This window comes from Denticeps clupeoides, chromosome 10 (genome assembly GCF_900700375.1).
Source record: "Denticeps clupeoides chromosome 10, fDenClu1.1, whole genome shotgun sequence".
NCBI classification, from domain to species: domain Eukaryota; kingdom Metazoa; phylum Chordata; class Actinopteri; order Clupeiformes; family Denticipitidae; genus Denticeps; species Denticeps clupeoides.
Window position 1 is genome coordinate 19,931,939 of NC_041716.1, and position 17,262 is coordinate 19,949,200.

The 17,262-nt window shown below is 41.4% G+C and overlaps 1 protein-coding gene across 1 annotated transcript; it reads left to right on the forward strand.

The window, feature by feature from the left end:
- The first annotated feature begins 102 nt into the window (after positions 1-102).
- Positions 103-15,853, forward strand: fam120c (family with sequence similarity 120 member C). Its single transcript, XM_028994203.1, has 16 exons — positions 103-606; positions 750-996; positions 1,076-1,158; positions 1,260-1,388; positions 1,518-1,620; positions 2,162-2,232; positions 2,314-2,606; positions 4,321-4,567; positions 4,765-4,936; positions 5,211-5,460; positions 9,429-9,543; positions 9,673-9,882; positions 10,266-10,497; positions 10,679-10,814; positions 10,910-10,973; positions 11,106-15,853. Exons 1-16 carry the CDS (start codon positions 103-105, stop codon positions 11,391-11,393), a joined length of 3,144 nt encoding a protein of 1,047 aa, XP_028850036.1. The 3' UTR covers positions 11,394-15,853.
- Positions 15,854-17,262: the final 1,409 nt, after the last annotated feature.

Genomic DNA, 17,262 nt, shown 5'->3' on the forward strand with positions numbered 1-17,262 from the left:
GACACTTTTTTTATTATTTGAAGACGACTGTACAGCAGAGCGTTTTACTGTAACATTTCAAGTTCGATCGCCCCTGTAGAAATAAAAGTTCAACTTTTTGCAATGGGAGTGCAAGGATTCCAGGAATATCTTGAAAAGCGCTGCCCGGGCGCCGCTGTTCCCGTAGACCTTCTGAAACTCGCTCGGACAGCAGGCCGCCAGCCACCCCACCACCACCATCACCATCACCCCAGCCCCCTGCCTCCTCCACCCCCGCCGGCCCGGATCCTGGTGGACGCCGACTCCGGCCTGCAGCGCCTGTATGGCGGCTACCAGACGGACTGGGTGTGCGGCGGCGAGTGGAACGCGATGCTCGGCTATCTGGCGGCTCTCTCGCAGGCCTGCTTGTACCAGGGGGGCTTGGAGCTCGTTGTGGTTTTCAATGGCACCCTCGGGAAGGACCGGTGGCCTGAGTGGGCGCGGCGGGCGCAGGGGCAGCGACAGACCGCGCAGCTTATCGTCAACCACGTCGGCAGCAAGGCCACTCCGCCTCCGCGGGCCTGGTTCCTGCCCCCGGCCTGCCTCAGCCACTGTGTCCGCCTGGCCATGTTCCGTTTCCGTGTGCGGGTGAGTCCCGACATCTGGAATCTGTGATGTATGTATGTACAATATATTACGGTACATCCACATCTGTGACACGCGAACGGAGGCTTTTTGCTGTGTTATTATCCTTCTTTTGTTGCTTACTCGTCCACAACTCATTCCCGTAGGTGGTTCAAACCTTGGAGGACCACCATCAGGAGGTGCTATCCTTGTACAGAGACTATGGCTTTCAGGGCCTTATAGCGCAGGACTCAGAGTTTGCTCTATGCAATGTCCCGGCTTATTTCAGCTCCCACGCTCTCAAGCTCTCGTGGAACGGCAAAAATCTCACCACTCACCAGTACCTGCTGTCTGAGGCTGCCAGACAGCTCGGCCTCAAGACTCAGCACCTTCCCATATTTGCTGCCCTGCTTGGTAAGTTTGCATATACACAGAGCTGCGTTGTTAGATAACGTGCCTGTGAAGAAAACTGAACAATATTTCTGCTTAACAGGTAATCATATTTTGCCAGATGAGGACTTAGCTGCATTTCATTGGAGTCTTCTGGGCCCTGAACACCCTCTTGCCTCTCTTAAAGTTTGTATCTGGTCTGTGCTGGGAAGAGATTGTCACTCTGTTATCGATATTTTGGTCATTAACAGATCGTTTTTTGTTCTGCGCTTGTTCTTTGCCTGCAGGTGAGGGCTCACCAGTTGGTGCTCCCGCCTTGTGAAGTTGTCATTAAAGCTGTGTCTGAGTATGTAGCATCCATCAAAGACCTTGGCAATCTGGATGCTGTGGGCAGGGATGTATTCAGGCAGTCTCAGGTACAGCACTTGGTCTTAAAGGGTTAAGTTGAATCATTCAGCTGCAAAAACATATGGCTTGTGATAAGAGTGAGATCAAGTGTGATCTGTTGAATGGCATACTACATTTTTGAAAATTTTGCTTTATAGTCTCGAACTGAAGATAAAATTGAGAGGTTCAAGAAGGCAGTGGAGTATTTCTCAGCGGCCAGTAAACCCAGACCTCTTTCGATGGGACCTTCTCCTTACCTCTGTGAGTACTTTTGTGTGTAATTATACTAGCTGGATGCTACTTATTAAAAAGTCGACATTGTTTTTATCTTTCATTTTGGATGTCTGGGGCAATGTCATTATTTTTGCATAATTGTTAGAAATCTGTGCATTGCTAGAACGCACTTCTTTCTTTATTATTATACTTTTTATTTGCATGTGTGGAGAATCATATGTAATTGAGTTAAAAATTCCAACACCACAAATACATCAAATCTCTAAAACCACCTGGTAATCCAGCACCCCACCCTGCAATTCTATCTCAGGATGTGGTCATTGCTGGATCATAATTAGCTGTGTACATGTAGACAATATTGATGATCTCAGATTGCATACATTTCAGCAAATTCAGAGCTGAGCGATGTAATGATACATTTTTGTTAGCAAAGCACAATGACAGTAAATATATAATTATTGTTTATTTCTTAAATTTTTTTGTTCAGATGCTCTGGGATTTGTTTAGATAATGTCTGTTCTGTTGTTCCAAAATTTCCATTTTCAACGCTTTTTCATGGTGTGTGCAGTTCCAGGCTTTGGCCCTGGCCAGTTTGGTGGTCCTCCAGGCCACATTGGAACAGTGCAGGCAAAAGCTCCAGTGAGTTTTCTTTCTTTATAAGTTCAGTTTATTGTAGTTTTCAGTGAATCGAACATTAATCTAATTTAATGTATTTTATAGTTTGGTTCACCACCAGTGTCAGGTGTCAAGGTGCCTTATCCCGGACCGCCCTATGGACCTGGCTCTGCCCCTGGTCCTGCCCTTCTATTCCAGAACCCGCTCCAGAACCCACCTCTGCAGGACTGTAATGATTCACTAGTTGGGAAAATGGGTTTCTCTGATTGGACAGCTCCATATGATTCCTCTCAAGGTGGCAGCAGACTGCCCAATCACCATACAGCTGCTCCCACTGGCCCCTCCTCCTCCCCATCTTCCTCTTCGGATGGGGAGGAACAAAATGACACCAGCACGAAGTAAGTAAATAGCAATTTAAGATGTGATTGCAGTGACTGCACTTGATTACATAATTCTGGACCTGTTTTGTAAGCTGGTCCAGTTTTGTCTCAGTTGCTACTTTTTTGCACTGTGGGCCTACACTCCTACACTCCACCCCCTCATATTCATTCGAAATACTTATGAAGCTCATGAGAGAATGCGCTGTAATATCTGAATATAATAGTAATGTTAAGTAACTATTCCGGCCATGTGATGGACTACTGTCTGACCAGCCTGTCATCCCATATGTTGAACTCATTCTATAAAAATACATTTTATGCATCAGTGGTAAGGACATCCAAATAAAAACATCTCGAAACCCTTTTGTAGGTGTAGCATAGTTTTTTTTTTTAGCTGATATCAGGATCCTCATGAACAGAAGGCTTCCTGTCATGATGGGGCTTTTTCTCAACTGATGTTTTGACAGAAATACAGTGCTCAAAATAATAAAGGGAACACAAAAATAAGACATCCTAGATATGAATGAATGAATGAACATTTTTTTATAATTTTTTATAATAATTTGTTCTTTAAATAGTTGAATGTGCTGACAACAGAATCAAACAAAAATTATCGATGGAACTCAAATTGACCCATGGAGGTCTGGTTTTAGAGGCACTCAAAATGGTGATGGAGTGAGACATGATGTCCCAGATGTGCTCAATTGGATTCAGGTCTGGGGAACAGGCGGGCCAGATCATAGCATCAATTGCAGGAACTGCTGATACACTCCAGCCCCATGAGGTCTAGCATAGTCTTACATTAGGTGGAACCCAGGGCCAACCGCACCAGCATTTGGTCTCACAAGGGGTCTGAGGATCTCATCTCGGTACCTAATGGCAGTCAGGCTACCTCTGGCAAGCACATGGAGGGCTGTGTGGCCCCACAAAGAAATGCCACCCCACACCATTACTAACCCACTGTTGCATCCTCCAGCAGCAGTTCTCCACAGCATCTCCAGACTGCAACATCTGTCACGTGCTCAGTGTGAACCTGCTTTCATCTGTGAAGAGCACAGGGCACCAGTGGCGAATTAGCCAATATTGGTGTTCTCTGGCAAATGCCAAACATGCTGCACGGTGTTGGGCTGTCAGCACAACCCCCAGCCGTGGATGTCGGGAACTCATACCAGTCTCAGGGAGTCTGTTTCTGACCGATGCACATTTGTGCCCTGCTGGAGGTCATTTTGCAGGGCTCTGGCAGTGCTCCTCCACAATCTGAAGTGATTGTCATTGTGAAACACTGCAGCACAGCACGTGTTGCACACCACGTGATGTGTCCTCAACTTTTAACCATCACCCTGAGTGAGCAGTGGGCAGCCATGACAGGCGCCCGGGGAGCAGTGTGTGGGGATGGTGCTTTACTCAGCAGAACCGCGCCTTTATTGGGGATATCTTGTTAAATGCCTATAATTTCTACCTGTTGTCCATTCCATTTGCACAACAGCATGTGAAATTGATCGTCAGTGTTGCGTCCTAAGTGGACAGTCTGATTTCGCAGAAGTGTACTTGACTTGGAATTACAGTTCTTTGTGTTCCTTTTATTGATTTATTTTTTGAGCCGTGTACTTTAATAGCTATTACAACAACGAAATTTAAATTTCTTTTTATTCTTTTTGGTGAAATTATTATAAATTAGGTATTACAATAACCCTGCCATTTTTTTTTTTTTTTTTTTTTTTTTTTAAATAAGTCATTTATCAGACAAAACTTCTAGATGGGAAGAGCCCACTGGTCGTGGAGGTGGCACTTCTGGCGACGCTTCCCATGGCAATGGAGGCGGACCTTCAATCCCTTCGCTGCTGTCCATGGCAACACGTAGTCACATGGACATTACCACACCCCCTCTGCCACAGGTCAGCGCAGAAGTCCTGCGAGTAGCTGAACACAGGCATAGGAGGGGCCTGATGTACCCACAGATATACCACATCCTCACCAAGGTAAGGCAACTGCATTTCTCATTTGTGAAAAATACTCTTTAACTCTGCTAAAGCAAAATATCGATCCATAATCTCCTAGTGTCACTTTACCTTTAAAGGTGCCTCTTTTGTTTACTCTGTTTTTATCTTGATTTGATCCTTGACTCTCTATACCTCTGCACTTCATCCTGCCCTCCATCTTTGTTTGTGTTTCTCAGGGGGAGATGAAGATGCCAGTTTGTATAGAGGACGAGTGCAACCCTGACCTCCCTCCTGCGTCCTTGCTGTTCCGCTCAGCCCGGCAGTACGCCTACGGAGTGCTGTTCAGCCTGGCAGAGACCCAGCGGAGGCTGGAGAGGCTGGCAATGCGCAAACGCAGCCCACTGGAGGGTGAGGGTTTTTTTGGCCGGGGTGTAAAACAAATTTTTATTGTGTGTGTGTGTGTGTGTGTGTGTGTGTGTGTATATATATATATATATATATAAATGAAAGGCACATTTTATGGCATCACTTTCTAAAACAGGATCCATAATTACTGTTAATTAGCTATTTCATGCCATATTCTAGATATAATGTAGTCACTTTGAACAAAAGGGACATATTTACAGCAAATACTTTATCATTGTGTTTAATGTATTTAATTTCATTATGAAATTTCCCGCAGTACCCCCAGTGATTGTGAAGGAATGGTGTGCTAGCAAAGCCAAGTCAGCCTTGACCCCAGAGTTGGTTCCTGCCCTCTGTTTCCGGGAGTGGACCTGTCCCAACCTGCGGCGCCTTTGGCTGGGACGAGCCTCTGAGGACCGCAGTCGCCGCACCCGTGCCTTTCTGGCGTGCATGCGCTCCGACTGCCCTGCTCTTCTCAACCCCGCATGTGTGCCATCTCACCTGCTGCTCATGTGCTGTGTGCTCAGGTAGCTTTTCTCTTTTGTTCCTAGTTTTTCCATTTTTCTCACGTTTAAATGGAGACAAGGCTGCAGTGCAGAGAGTAGAAATCAGGCTCGAAATGATTATATTTAAATGCACACAGTACCAGCAACGTACCATGGTCATGCCATCTGAGTCAGCCCTAAGGTGGCAATTACATTTTTTTTTTCACAAAATTGTATTTCTATCAGTATCTGCAGGGTATTTTATAAAAAGATCTCCCTGTCCCTCCGGAGCCTCTTTCCCACACTTGATTTTGATTACATTTTGATTACATGTTGATTACAAAGGTTTAATCACACCATTTATGGGTCTTGCAGCTTTTGCTGTGATTGCAGCAATTCACACTCTTGTCATATCTCAACCTCCTTAAGTTGGACTACGGGGACAGTTTCCATCAGTCCTGAAGGTTTATGCTGAACACTTTATCATTCAGCTTTTGATGGTGACAATAGTGAACAAAGCTGACATGATAATATAAAAGGGGTAACTCTGAAAAAACTAATTCATCAAACATCACTTTCTCCAGATACAACAAATACTATGTTTCTTGCATTGGATTCTTCAAAATGGCTCCATCTTAGTCCCCATAAATTTTAACTGTACTTCATAGCAAGTTTTTTTAGAGGAGGGGTGGGAGATTCTCAGGGCATTAAAAGCATGAGAAATGGGAGATAACCTTTCTTATGACTACATAGAGGGACAAATTCCAGTTCCGACCATTTGAGCTAGTGCTTTTTGAACGGCAAAACAAAATGGCCAAAGCACTCTTTATACATATCACCATTTCTAGCCACTGCAGGACCATAGACAGACTAGGGGAACTCGTACTAATGTTAAATAATCTCTCAACGTGAAATCATCATTGCAAATAATTAATTTAATTTTAAATATTATATTCAGATATATAAAATTATATATCTGAATATAATGATGATATGTTTGTGAGTTTGAAGTGTGACTGTGTTGAGTTTGTATGCTCTTTTGCCATGGGCTTCTTCTCTGGTTTGCTCCCACTGTCGTACACTAGGTGGATTGGCCAGTCTAAATTGACCTCTAGCTATGCGTGCACGTGTATGTGTGTGCGTGCTTGGCTGGCACCCTCAGTGAGTGCCTGCCTTGTGCCCAGTGACCCGGGAAGGTCTCCGGCAGCAGTGACCCTGACTAACAGGACAAAGTGGTTGATTATAGTGAGTGAATGAGTATACATTTAAAACATACAGTGGCATATCTTTACAGGTTCTCAAGAAGTCTTTTATGAACAAATAGTGACAACTTTTGTTTTGTCGATTTTTCCTTAGAGACCAGGAGACATTTTTTTTTTTTAGATATCTATGAAGTTGGTCTTTATTCAGTGCTTGGCACTGCAGTCCACAGAACTTCATCTAACTAAGACAGGGATACACTGTACTTTATACATTTAGGGAGCAGTGCTTAGATCTAGAGATCAAGCACCTGGGTGACGACTCCAAACAAAGAATGCAAGGGACTTTTTTTTCAGGTACAGCAGTGTGATGTATTACAGGGGAAAGGTAGCGACTCACAGTCCCAACAATAGTTTTTTTTTTCCTGCTCTCTTTGTGCTCTTAGAAGAGCCTGAGCAAGCTGTCCATTACACTGGTCACTTCAGGGTTGTAGGCAGGCTGAGATGGATCAGAATTATACATAGCATTTATTCTATTATCTTGCAACTTCTTCCTACACTCTTTCTCCCAATGTCCTAGTTTACCACAATAATTGCATTTCCCTGCTTTTTTACACCATGTCTTGTCTTGATTTTTTTTGTGCTAAACGTAGCTTTTGCCTTAACATCAGCATCTCTTTCCCAAGTAGCTAATGTGTCTAGGTTATTTTCTTAAAAGTTTTCTTAGACCAAGTAAGATCTTGGAATGACAAGGCTTTTTTGTTCTTGGCTACAAGGCCATCTGACAAGATGCAGACTTCAGGGGTCCCTTGTCATCTAGCACCCTTTCAGGATCATCAACTATTCCACTATTTACAGCTGACTGGCCAAAACTTTTCAGTGTATTTGCTCACGGTTTCCTATTTCCTTTGTACATAGTTAGTGATTCTGGACCAGTCTTTTTTGGGTCCCATGATATTCTTAAGGATTTTCAAAACACCTTCTCTCAAATCACCTTTACTGGCATGTTGCAGTTCAGAAGTAACAGCACACTCAAAACTGCTGAATTCAGATTCAGTTAGAATTTGTGACATCAGCTGTGTGACATTCGCTAACAACATGTCGTATGGACGCATTTCACAAATCAGTGCTCTCCTAAATTCAGAAAAATTTGTGCGTGCTGACAGTAAGCTCTGGGACAATCTCTCTGTATCTTTAGGTCCCAGCATTTTTGTAATTGCTTGAACCCGGACAACAGAAGAGTTTGTAGGAACACTTTTAATTCCCTGAGATCTTCTCCCAGCACCACATACCTTCACCGAATCTAAAGGCACATCAGTTACTGATTGGATGGCTACATCTATTTCAAAGAAAGCTTGTAAGGCAGGATAAATGTTATCAGGCTGACTAACTTCCATATCAGTTTTTCCTAAAGCTTGGTTGTGGTTCAATTTCTTAGTCAAAGCGGATATTCTAGCCCGAAGCTCTTTGTTCTGTTCCTGTAGCTCTTGAGTTAGCTGAGACCGTAGCTAGCATTAAACCAAATTCTCTGTGGCAGCAGATAATGCCTTTCACATTGTTTTTCTGAATACATGTAGAAAATTCTTACACTCATCTACAGACCAAGTCTTGTCTGGATGGATCTCATACTTTTTCATTTACTGTTAGGTTCCTTTGTACTCCTAACAGTGATTTGAATTCGCTATCTGACCACAAAAGAGTTGCGAGACCACATTTTTCAGTTGTGAGAATCAGCCTAGCATTCTTCCTAACCATTTTTGTGAGTTTCTTTGTTACCGTACCATCACAACACTAAAACGTCTCTGATCAACAGAGGGCACGCTTGTTAAAACAGATCATAGTATTAACCTTTCCTGTATTAACAGAAGACAACAAAAACTACTTGCACTTTGTACGAATCTTGTCTCCCTAAAGAAAGGATCATTCTTCTCTGCCGAAACAGCACGTAATGCTAATCTTCCCTGCCCTTACCAGAGGATAAACGATTTTAGCTCATAATGCTAAACTTCCCTGCTTGGAAACAGAGGATAAACGTGTACTAACCAAATGTACTGGCTTCTTTTGGATAGAGTGACACTCTTGGTACACAAAAATTCAGTCAGGAACGAGCTTGAAGTTTCAGTTTGGATTCAGGTGAGGAGCTCCATCCAGGTCACGGCACCAAAACTGTTTTTCCCTTAGAGGCCGGGAGATGTTTTTGGATATCTCGAAGCAGAAGTTTCTCTTTATTCAGATACTCGCTGCTTGGCACTGCAAGTCATCTAACTAAGACAGGGATACACTGTACTTTATATACATTTTGCCGGGCGGTGCTTGGATGTAGAGATCAAGCACCTGGGTGACGACTCCAAACAAAGAACGCAAGTGACTTTTTTTTTCAGGTACAGCAGCCAGTCCTAATCAAATCATCAATACAATCAATCATTTGTCTGACGTCAGCACATTTACGTTAAATGCAAAATACAATGTACTGCACCTTTTCATATGCTGCTATGTCAGTACATAAGATCATCATATTTTGAACAGGTTCTTAAATTTGTAATCTTACACATTGTTGTGGATAAACAAATTGATTAACTTTGTATTGCGAGCAATGAGGATCCAATAATTTGCACAAAGATTGTTGTTGGCGTGGGCAACATACTGTGATACTGTGATCATTTTTGTGATTACCGCAGGTGCTCGGTTGGTAACCACTGGTTACCATAAGAACTCTTGGAAGCTACATAGCCTAACATGCATATGATAAACGCCTGTCATGCATTGAGACATTGTCTGTATCACAGGGACAGTTGTTTTCTCTCTGTGTAGATATATGATGCAATGGCCAGGTGGTAGGATCCTTCAGCGGCATGAACTGGATGCTTTTCTGGCCCAGGCGGTTTCCAGTCAACTTTACGAACCTGACCAACTGCAGGAGCTTAAGGTTTGTAGCTTTCATGCTGTGTGACCTCTTTTGTGTGTGTGTTTGTGGTTTAGATCAGTAGTTGGTGCTGCGGTTTCTCAACCTTTTTCCTTGTCTGTCATTGTGACACTGCCATATATGTGCTTATAGGTGGAGAAGGTGGACAGTCGTGGGGTACAGCTAGCCTCTCTCTTCATGAGTGGGGTGGACACCGCCCTGTTTGTGAATGACGTATGTGGGCAGCCACTGCCTTGGGACCACTGCTGCCCATGGGGCTTCTTTGATGGGAAACTCTTCCAGAGCAAACTGTCCAAAGCTACACGTGACAGAGGAGCCCTGCTGGATATGTGTGAGGGGCAGGTAAGTTCTGTAAATTCTTCCAGAATGTTTTCTAATAACCACTCCAAGAACATTTTTTTTAACCTGTTGAAGTGGCAAAATTGCAATGTATTACTAGTATTTATTAGAAGCAGTCATCATAACTCTGTAAATCAGAATGGAATATTTTGCTTGTGTAAAGACTGACATGGCTATCAGCTATTGATATCAGATTTTAAGAAAAGCCTACATTCAGAGGTTTAGGCAGATATTACACGACTGGTAAATGTTGTCAAATGCCATAGTTTGTAACGAGTGTTTTAATGATTAGTGTAAAGGGGAGATTGTCTTTTTTTTTTTCGCCAGTATGCTTTAAAATTTTAAATGTTTGCTGTCTTTTACTCTCTTTTTATGTATTTGTCCAGGAGGAGCTGGTTTCCCGTGTGGAAAAAATGCGTCAGGCCATTCTGGAGGGAATCAATTTGTCTCGCCCACCTCCCCCGCCTCCACCTCTGCCTCCACCTGCATTCCTCCCCCCTGCCATGGTTCCCCCATTCTACCCCATGCCTCCTCTCTACCCGCCTCGGCCCCTGGGATCAATGCCACCCCCACACCACCCGCACCATCCACACCAGCACAGGCCACGCGCTTTCCCAGGTCTGCACTGCATATATATTGCAGTAACAAATCATTTGTTTCTTGAGTCATTTTTCATTAGTTTAATCAGATGTGCAAGGCTACTGGGCCGTTTGAGAATCTCTGGCTGACATGTTCTATGTTCCAGGAGCTCATGGATCCTCACACCCCTTTCCCCATCCCCCCCTTCTGTTTCTATCAGGAATCCAGTCCATCCCTCCTCAGGGAGGAAAGTTAGAAATAGCTGGTATGGTTGTGGGCCAGTGGGCCGGGAACAAGCCAGTTCGTGGCAGAGGCGGGTTCAACATGCAGGTGGTGTCAGTTGGAGGAGGGAAAGGGTAATTCCTTAAAGAGTTTTTATAGAAAATCTGTTGCTTGTTAAACCATAATACTTTGCTGATTGCTTCCCTGTCTCTTTTTTTGTGTCTGTCAGGAGAGGTAAAGAGGTCACACCAAGAGGAAGAGGAGGGAAAAAGATCACTACCAATAGGACACCGGTATTGAAATCTCATTAAATGTAGTACATTTCTTGGATTATTTTGTAGTCTATCTGTAATTTGGTTGTAAAATTTGTTAATAATTTGTCTGCTTATATCATTTTACCTGCAAACCGTTTCATGTGGTTTCAGACTTTATCAACACCTCCCTCCACCAGTCCCCCAAAGCTGACAGAGGAGCCCAAGGGGGTGGGGCTGCCCTCTGGACCTGGCGACAGTGCTGGACCTGCGTCCCAGCAGCTAAATGGCAGCTCCTCAGGAACTGCCATTGCTCAGTCCCTGGACCTACCACCTCTGGCCCAGCCAATCCAGTGTGCCTTAGCCAGCAGAGACAACCAATCAGGAGATGGGGTTGAGGTAGAGGCCCCTTGTTGCCTTGATGACTGCCCATCGGATGGTGCACTACAGAAAGAGGAGTAAATATGTCGTAATTTAAAGAGTATGAGCAAGTGGGAGAGAATGATCCATGTTAGACTGCCTTTTCTTTGTTCAAAAAATTCAAATTAAGGGGTCACAGTAGCCACCTTTTTCTAGCTGTGATTGGTTTGTTACATTTACTGCAACCTACACATGGAGCAGTGTGGGGAAAAGCTGTGGTCAGTCACTATTTGTCTGAGCTAAGAAACATCATCCCACAATATTCAGCTGCATGTGCTATTAAATAGTCCCGTCCCCCCCAAATATTGGTCCCATGTTCTACACTCCCCGTGACAGGTGGTAGCATGTTGATCAGTGCTCAGTAATGAACTGTCCCCCTGTTTGTGTCCCCCTTGTGCAATTTTTTGTGAGTGAAATTAGTCGTTACGGCCCCCTTTGTGCTCAGAAAGGTTTCTGTTTAAACTGCTTTACAGTGGAGTGGTACAAGAAATCTGTTTTCTGACTTCGACAGCATGGTTCCCATTTGCACGTTTCAACAAACATGGTTGCTGCAGGATACACACGCTCATACATAGCTGGATGTGTTTTTTTTTTTTTTTATTATTATTATTATTATCATCATTAATAATTATAAACACCCCACAGTGTGACTCACGGTGTGTTGGTGCAGGCTTTTGACCCTGGTATTGAAGCAAGGTCCACAAGTCCATAGACCCCTGAAATTGTACTTGGTCTAGCCACATAAAAAAAAAAAAAAAAAGAACAACACTTGCCTAGCATCACACTGCCACAGCGTTGAAACTGTTATGAGTGTGCTGCTGCTGCTGCTAATGAACCTATCTGAGGTGAGAAAACAAATTATCCAAATAGTGAAAGATAAGCACCTTACTTCAAAATAGATTTATGCAAAGTTTATCCAAAAGATACCCTGAAACATTGATTGTATGTCAATTTAAATAGCATTCGTTATTTATTATTTATAATAATTAGGACTATGAATTTGCTCAATCATACCCTTGTTGAAACGAAATTCCCCGCAATTAAATCAGTATTTACTCAGCAAATCGACCCATTTGAATGTGCTAAGTGTGTGAGAGAATTTGCACTTAAAAAAAATTAAAACACACTGGATTGTCCTCAGGCAGGAATTGGCCCTAAAACCAGATACCAGTTGTGCTTGGTTAATTAGTGGTTGGGAATGCAAACTACCCCAGTAATTTTTTTAATGCTATTCATTAGCTACAAATGTAGCTACGATAGTCTTGTGCTCTTTTGCTTTAAGACAGTCAGTTGCTCTGTGCTGCAGTTAGTATGTGTTTGTGCCTATTTAGCATTTCCAACCATAGCTCCAATCATTTTGTCTTATTATTAGTAGTATTTCTTGTAAGTTAAAAAGAGACCCCTGTATTTGTGCCTCTCTGAAACGCGTGTGACTGTGCACTGTCTTTAAGTCACCGGCTGTGAAACGAGTCATGTACCTATGTTTAGTTCACACAGAAAGCACTTTTTCGGATGCAGATGGGCTCCAGACACAAATTGACACACTTTGAACCCAATTAAAGCACTTAAGTTAGGGAAAAAGACGTTTAGGAAAAATATTTTGTCTAAATTGACATCCCTATTTTTTTTCCCTTTATTTAGAGTAAGTATTTTTGTCAACACATTTGTTGTTTCTTTAGCCACTTGAGTGAGAATGAACACATCTCAGAAGGCGAGTTAAGAAGAAGCACCTTGTTTTATGATATTAATGATATTTTTATCTTGTGCCACAGATACATATATATATATATATAAATAAAAACATATATATGAAAATCTATATAAAGCTGGGTGTAACTGAAACCCTTAATATTTGTACAGTATATTCTTGAAATTTTACCCATAGTGGGACCCCCAGCCCACCCAACAAAATGTATTGGTACATTTGAGACTATTCTAATGCCCACAAAACCAGATTATCCGAAGCAAGAGTTCAGTTACTGGGTTGCAACAGATAGGTATTAATAAATAGGATTTAAGCAAATAGTATAAAAGCCTATGATGTTTCTTAGAGTAGAGCTTGTATGTGACAGTACTGGACATACTACGCAGGTTTATAATAAAGGAGTGACTAATCTAGACTGTAGCAAGACAGGCTGCATACAAAGACTAGTACTGTGTTGATTACACAAGTCTAACTGCTTTGATCTAAGATCTTAGAACAGCATGTTTGTTTTTCATCCTGAAATAATGTACATGTGTGCTGGAGAACAACAATGGACGACTTTTCCATTGACACTCAAGCACATACACACACACACACACACACACACTTTGGCAATTCACCTCTGTTTGGGCCATCTCTTAGGCTAATTATTTCCGTTTGTGAATTTTCAATGTAAGTTCTCTGTAAATGTGAGTGTTGGTGAATAACGATTATTTTTTTTTTGCACACATACACTGATTATTTTTCTGGAGTGGGAGCAGTGTATACACCAATAGATACCAAGTGTGGATGCAGTGACCCATGCACATTCACGCAGACACATAGATGTTATGCTTATTGAAAGACACTAGCAAATAAAAAAAAAAAAGAATCATTCACTTATGCAGGTGATGTATTGTCCAGGATGTTTTAATGAATTACTTTGATGTTTAATTAGTGATTTTATTATTCTGCTAGTTTTACACTTTCCCAAGTTTAAGTTCTTACTTTCTGATATCTGTAAAGGTTTCATTTCTTCAAGCTCTCCAATAGATGTTTGTCAGCTGACTTGATATGTGAGAAATATGTTTTGAGGGAAAAACATTGAAGGATGTGAAGAATAGTCATAGTTATGTTGTCAAGTTAACCATGTTGTAGGGTTTACTCACAGTTTCCCTTCATTTAGTCAGTGTAGGCATGTGTACCTAAACCACAAAAGACATACTCATTCAGCCACAAAGTGGAGTCAACATCCTTTACAAAATGTCTAACTTTAAACAGATCCTGCAATGGTCACAATTACATTGATCCTGATCCTTACTTTGCATATGTTTTTTGTTTTTTCTCAGAAGAAACTGTATTTTCTTGTACTCCCCATAACTATTTATGTAATCTGAAATCTTCTTTCACCATTCTGATTTCTTTTTCTTCAACTTTAGATGTAATCCCTAACCCATCATAACTAACAATTAAGGTTAATATTAACAGTGATAACCAGTCTGTATGTAATTATAGTGAAAACTTTGAAATGATATTTTCAGCAGAACAAAAAAATAATGCAACAATCTCTGATTTCCTTCAGTTGTGCAAATGTTTTCTTACTAATTTTTTATGTTTAGTACAACTGCTACTCCTTCAATCGTTGCTACTGTTAGTAATAAAATACGCTTAGCAGATATAGATATTTTCAAAACTGTAATGATTGCAATTTTCCTTACTTGTATTTTATATGGTATTGTTTCTGACCACTTCACCATTATGATGTAATTAACATCCAATGAAATTGAAGATTTCGGTTTTGTTAACCATTTCCAAACAGTGTATTGAGTCTTGAACATTCAAGAGTCTATTTATTCAAGCTGATCTTGCACCCTTGCACAAAATGACATGCTATCTACAGCTGAACCAAAGTTCATATGTTTATCTGTAGATTTTGGCCCAAAATCAGACACACTTTTACTTGTTTCAAATCTACATATTTTATTTTTTCCCAGTTTAGAAATGAGTCCATGACAAGAAACTTAATGAAGGAGATTTGTGATGTTTACATCTTTTTGGTGAAAAAGTGGCCAAGTCTTGTATTGTCCAGTTTTATTGAAAATATTGATCGAGTCCCCCACCCCCTCCCACATACTCCAAATGAATGGCGCCTCAGATACTGGTCTTGATACCAGTTTAAATGTGTTTTTCTCACTGTCCAACATCCATTTGAATCTGCTTCAGTAGTATAGTCATGTTATACTACATAAAAACAATGTGGCTAGTTACACGACTAATGCTTGTTCTCTCTATGGAGCTAAGCTTTACACTTGTGCTTTCTTGACCCTAATTCTGTCACCTTCTCTCCACAGGAACATATGTTCTGCTCATGACTAGCATTGATTATCCAAATGTACAATTTAGCTGTTGTTTCAAGATGTTTAAGCGGTTTCTTTATCCCACCTATCACAGTTTTCCCCTTTGTAGCCACCACATTCTGTCTGTCCTTGTAAGATCCTTGTCCTTCATTTATCAAGACCAGTGTACTGATGCATGTGTCAAGATCTCCCAATGAACTTGAGTAGTGAAGGGTAAAATTCATCAATATTATTATTGCTGTTATGGTTATGATCGTTATTAACAATTCTCATTTTTAGTATAAAGAAAGCACCAGATTGTTTTGGAAAGAAACATTTTTTATTTGTGGGGCTTTTGTGGTCTGTTTCACAGTGGATGGGGTGGAAAGCCAAATGGCTGAGAGAGTTAAAGTTGGCAGTCATGTTTGTACGGTTGGAAAATAACTTACAGTGCTGAAATAAAATTTATTCTTTTAGTAAAATTATGTTTATTTTGAATCATTTTGGGGGGAAATGTGTGAATTGAGTATATCAATCAATGCTAAACAATGAGATGGTCATGCAGAATTATTGCTATTTTTGCGCATGCGCTGTATGGTGTGTTTTTTTTGTATGACTACCGCCAGCGTTTTAACTTATTTCGAGCTATTAAGACGCCCACTGTAAATCTCGCGAGAGTTTAGTTGCGCCTGTTTGCCTGTGGAAGATGGCGGAAGCAGAATTTGCAGCTGTTATCGGGAGTCATTTGCTTTCTGGAGGATGCTTCTAATATGCCAACAAAGGTATAGGTTCGAGGCGATCTTTCTCGGTGTGCTAAAATTAATATCACGATTCCGGAGCGCTATGATTATGCAGGAATTAAGCCTAAAGGCCATATAACCGAATGGTCTGGGCTGTGAACCGCCATTTTTACTTTTTATTCCTTTCTTGAAGTCACGCTTGCAAACTCGCTGCCCAACTTTTCCGTTTCTGTGCGGCAAAAACGACCACGATCAAGAGTTTTTGTTTTCTTATTATGAATTATATAAGGTGAGTGCTCCTATTTGTCGGAACTGTATTTGTGCTCTCGTTAGCATTAGCTGTCCAACTTGCCAGGGACATTCCTCTTGGTTCCGGGGGAAATATTGATTTATTGATTATCAGTTGTATGCAACCCTTTGCCTTATTAGTTACATGGTTACATTTTTTAATCAAGTTAAGGTGACAGAGTAGGTGGAGAGACAGGAAAAGCTGTTGTGCTCTTAAGACATTTTGGACATCTAATATTTGGTGTATGTCATATCTTTTAAGTGTAATTATATGCATATTTCTCTATATAAATCTAACGTGTCTAACAATTAATTTTAATAAGGCTTGCATCGCTGGAGGACAAAAATGATTTAATCTTTTTACATTTTTCCTTTTTATCTTTGTAGCTTCGTGAAGTGCAACAAGAGCCTGTCTGGTATAACGGAGCAGTAGTATTGGGCACTGTGGGCTGAGGTAGTAGTTTGTATAGTTTAGGATCACACCAGATCTGGGAGATAACTATACAGTCTACTGTCTTTCCTACGGCGACCACATAACGACAGAAGGTGTTGTTCAACACAAATACAGATTCACCGATTCATAAACCAGTTCCATCTGTCGTTTTTAACCTTTTCTCTGAGGCAGCCAATTAAATGCTGATGTGCTTAAAATGTTTAAACGCTATGAGTTTATGTTGTTGCGTGGCTTTGCTGTGCTGAGGTAGTAAGTTGTGTTGTTGGGGACATGATATGATTTCACCCCCTTATTGGAGATAACTATGCAACTCACTGCCTTCCACAGGAGAGCATCTTTACTTCATTTGTTACTTTATAACTTGTAATGGTAAATTCAAATTTAAATTGATATATAATTTCACTAATTT

Coding starts and splice junctions, on each gene's coding strand:
- fam120c (XM_028994203.1), top strand. CDS start 103: ATGGGAGTGCAAGGATTCCAGGAATATCTTGAAAAGCGCTGCCCGGGC. Junction 4,568..4,764: donor TATACCACATCCTCACCAAG/GTAAGGCAACTG, acceptor TGTGTTTCTCAG/GGGGAGATGAAGATGCCAGT. Junction 9,883..10,265: donor TGGATATGTGTGAGGGGCAG/GTAAGTTCTGTA, acceptor GTATTTGTCCAG/GAGGAGCTGGTTTCCCGTGT.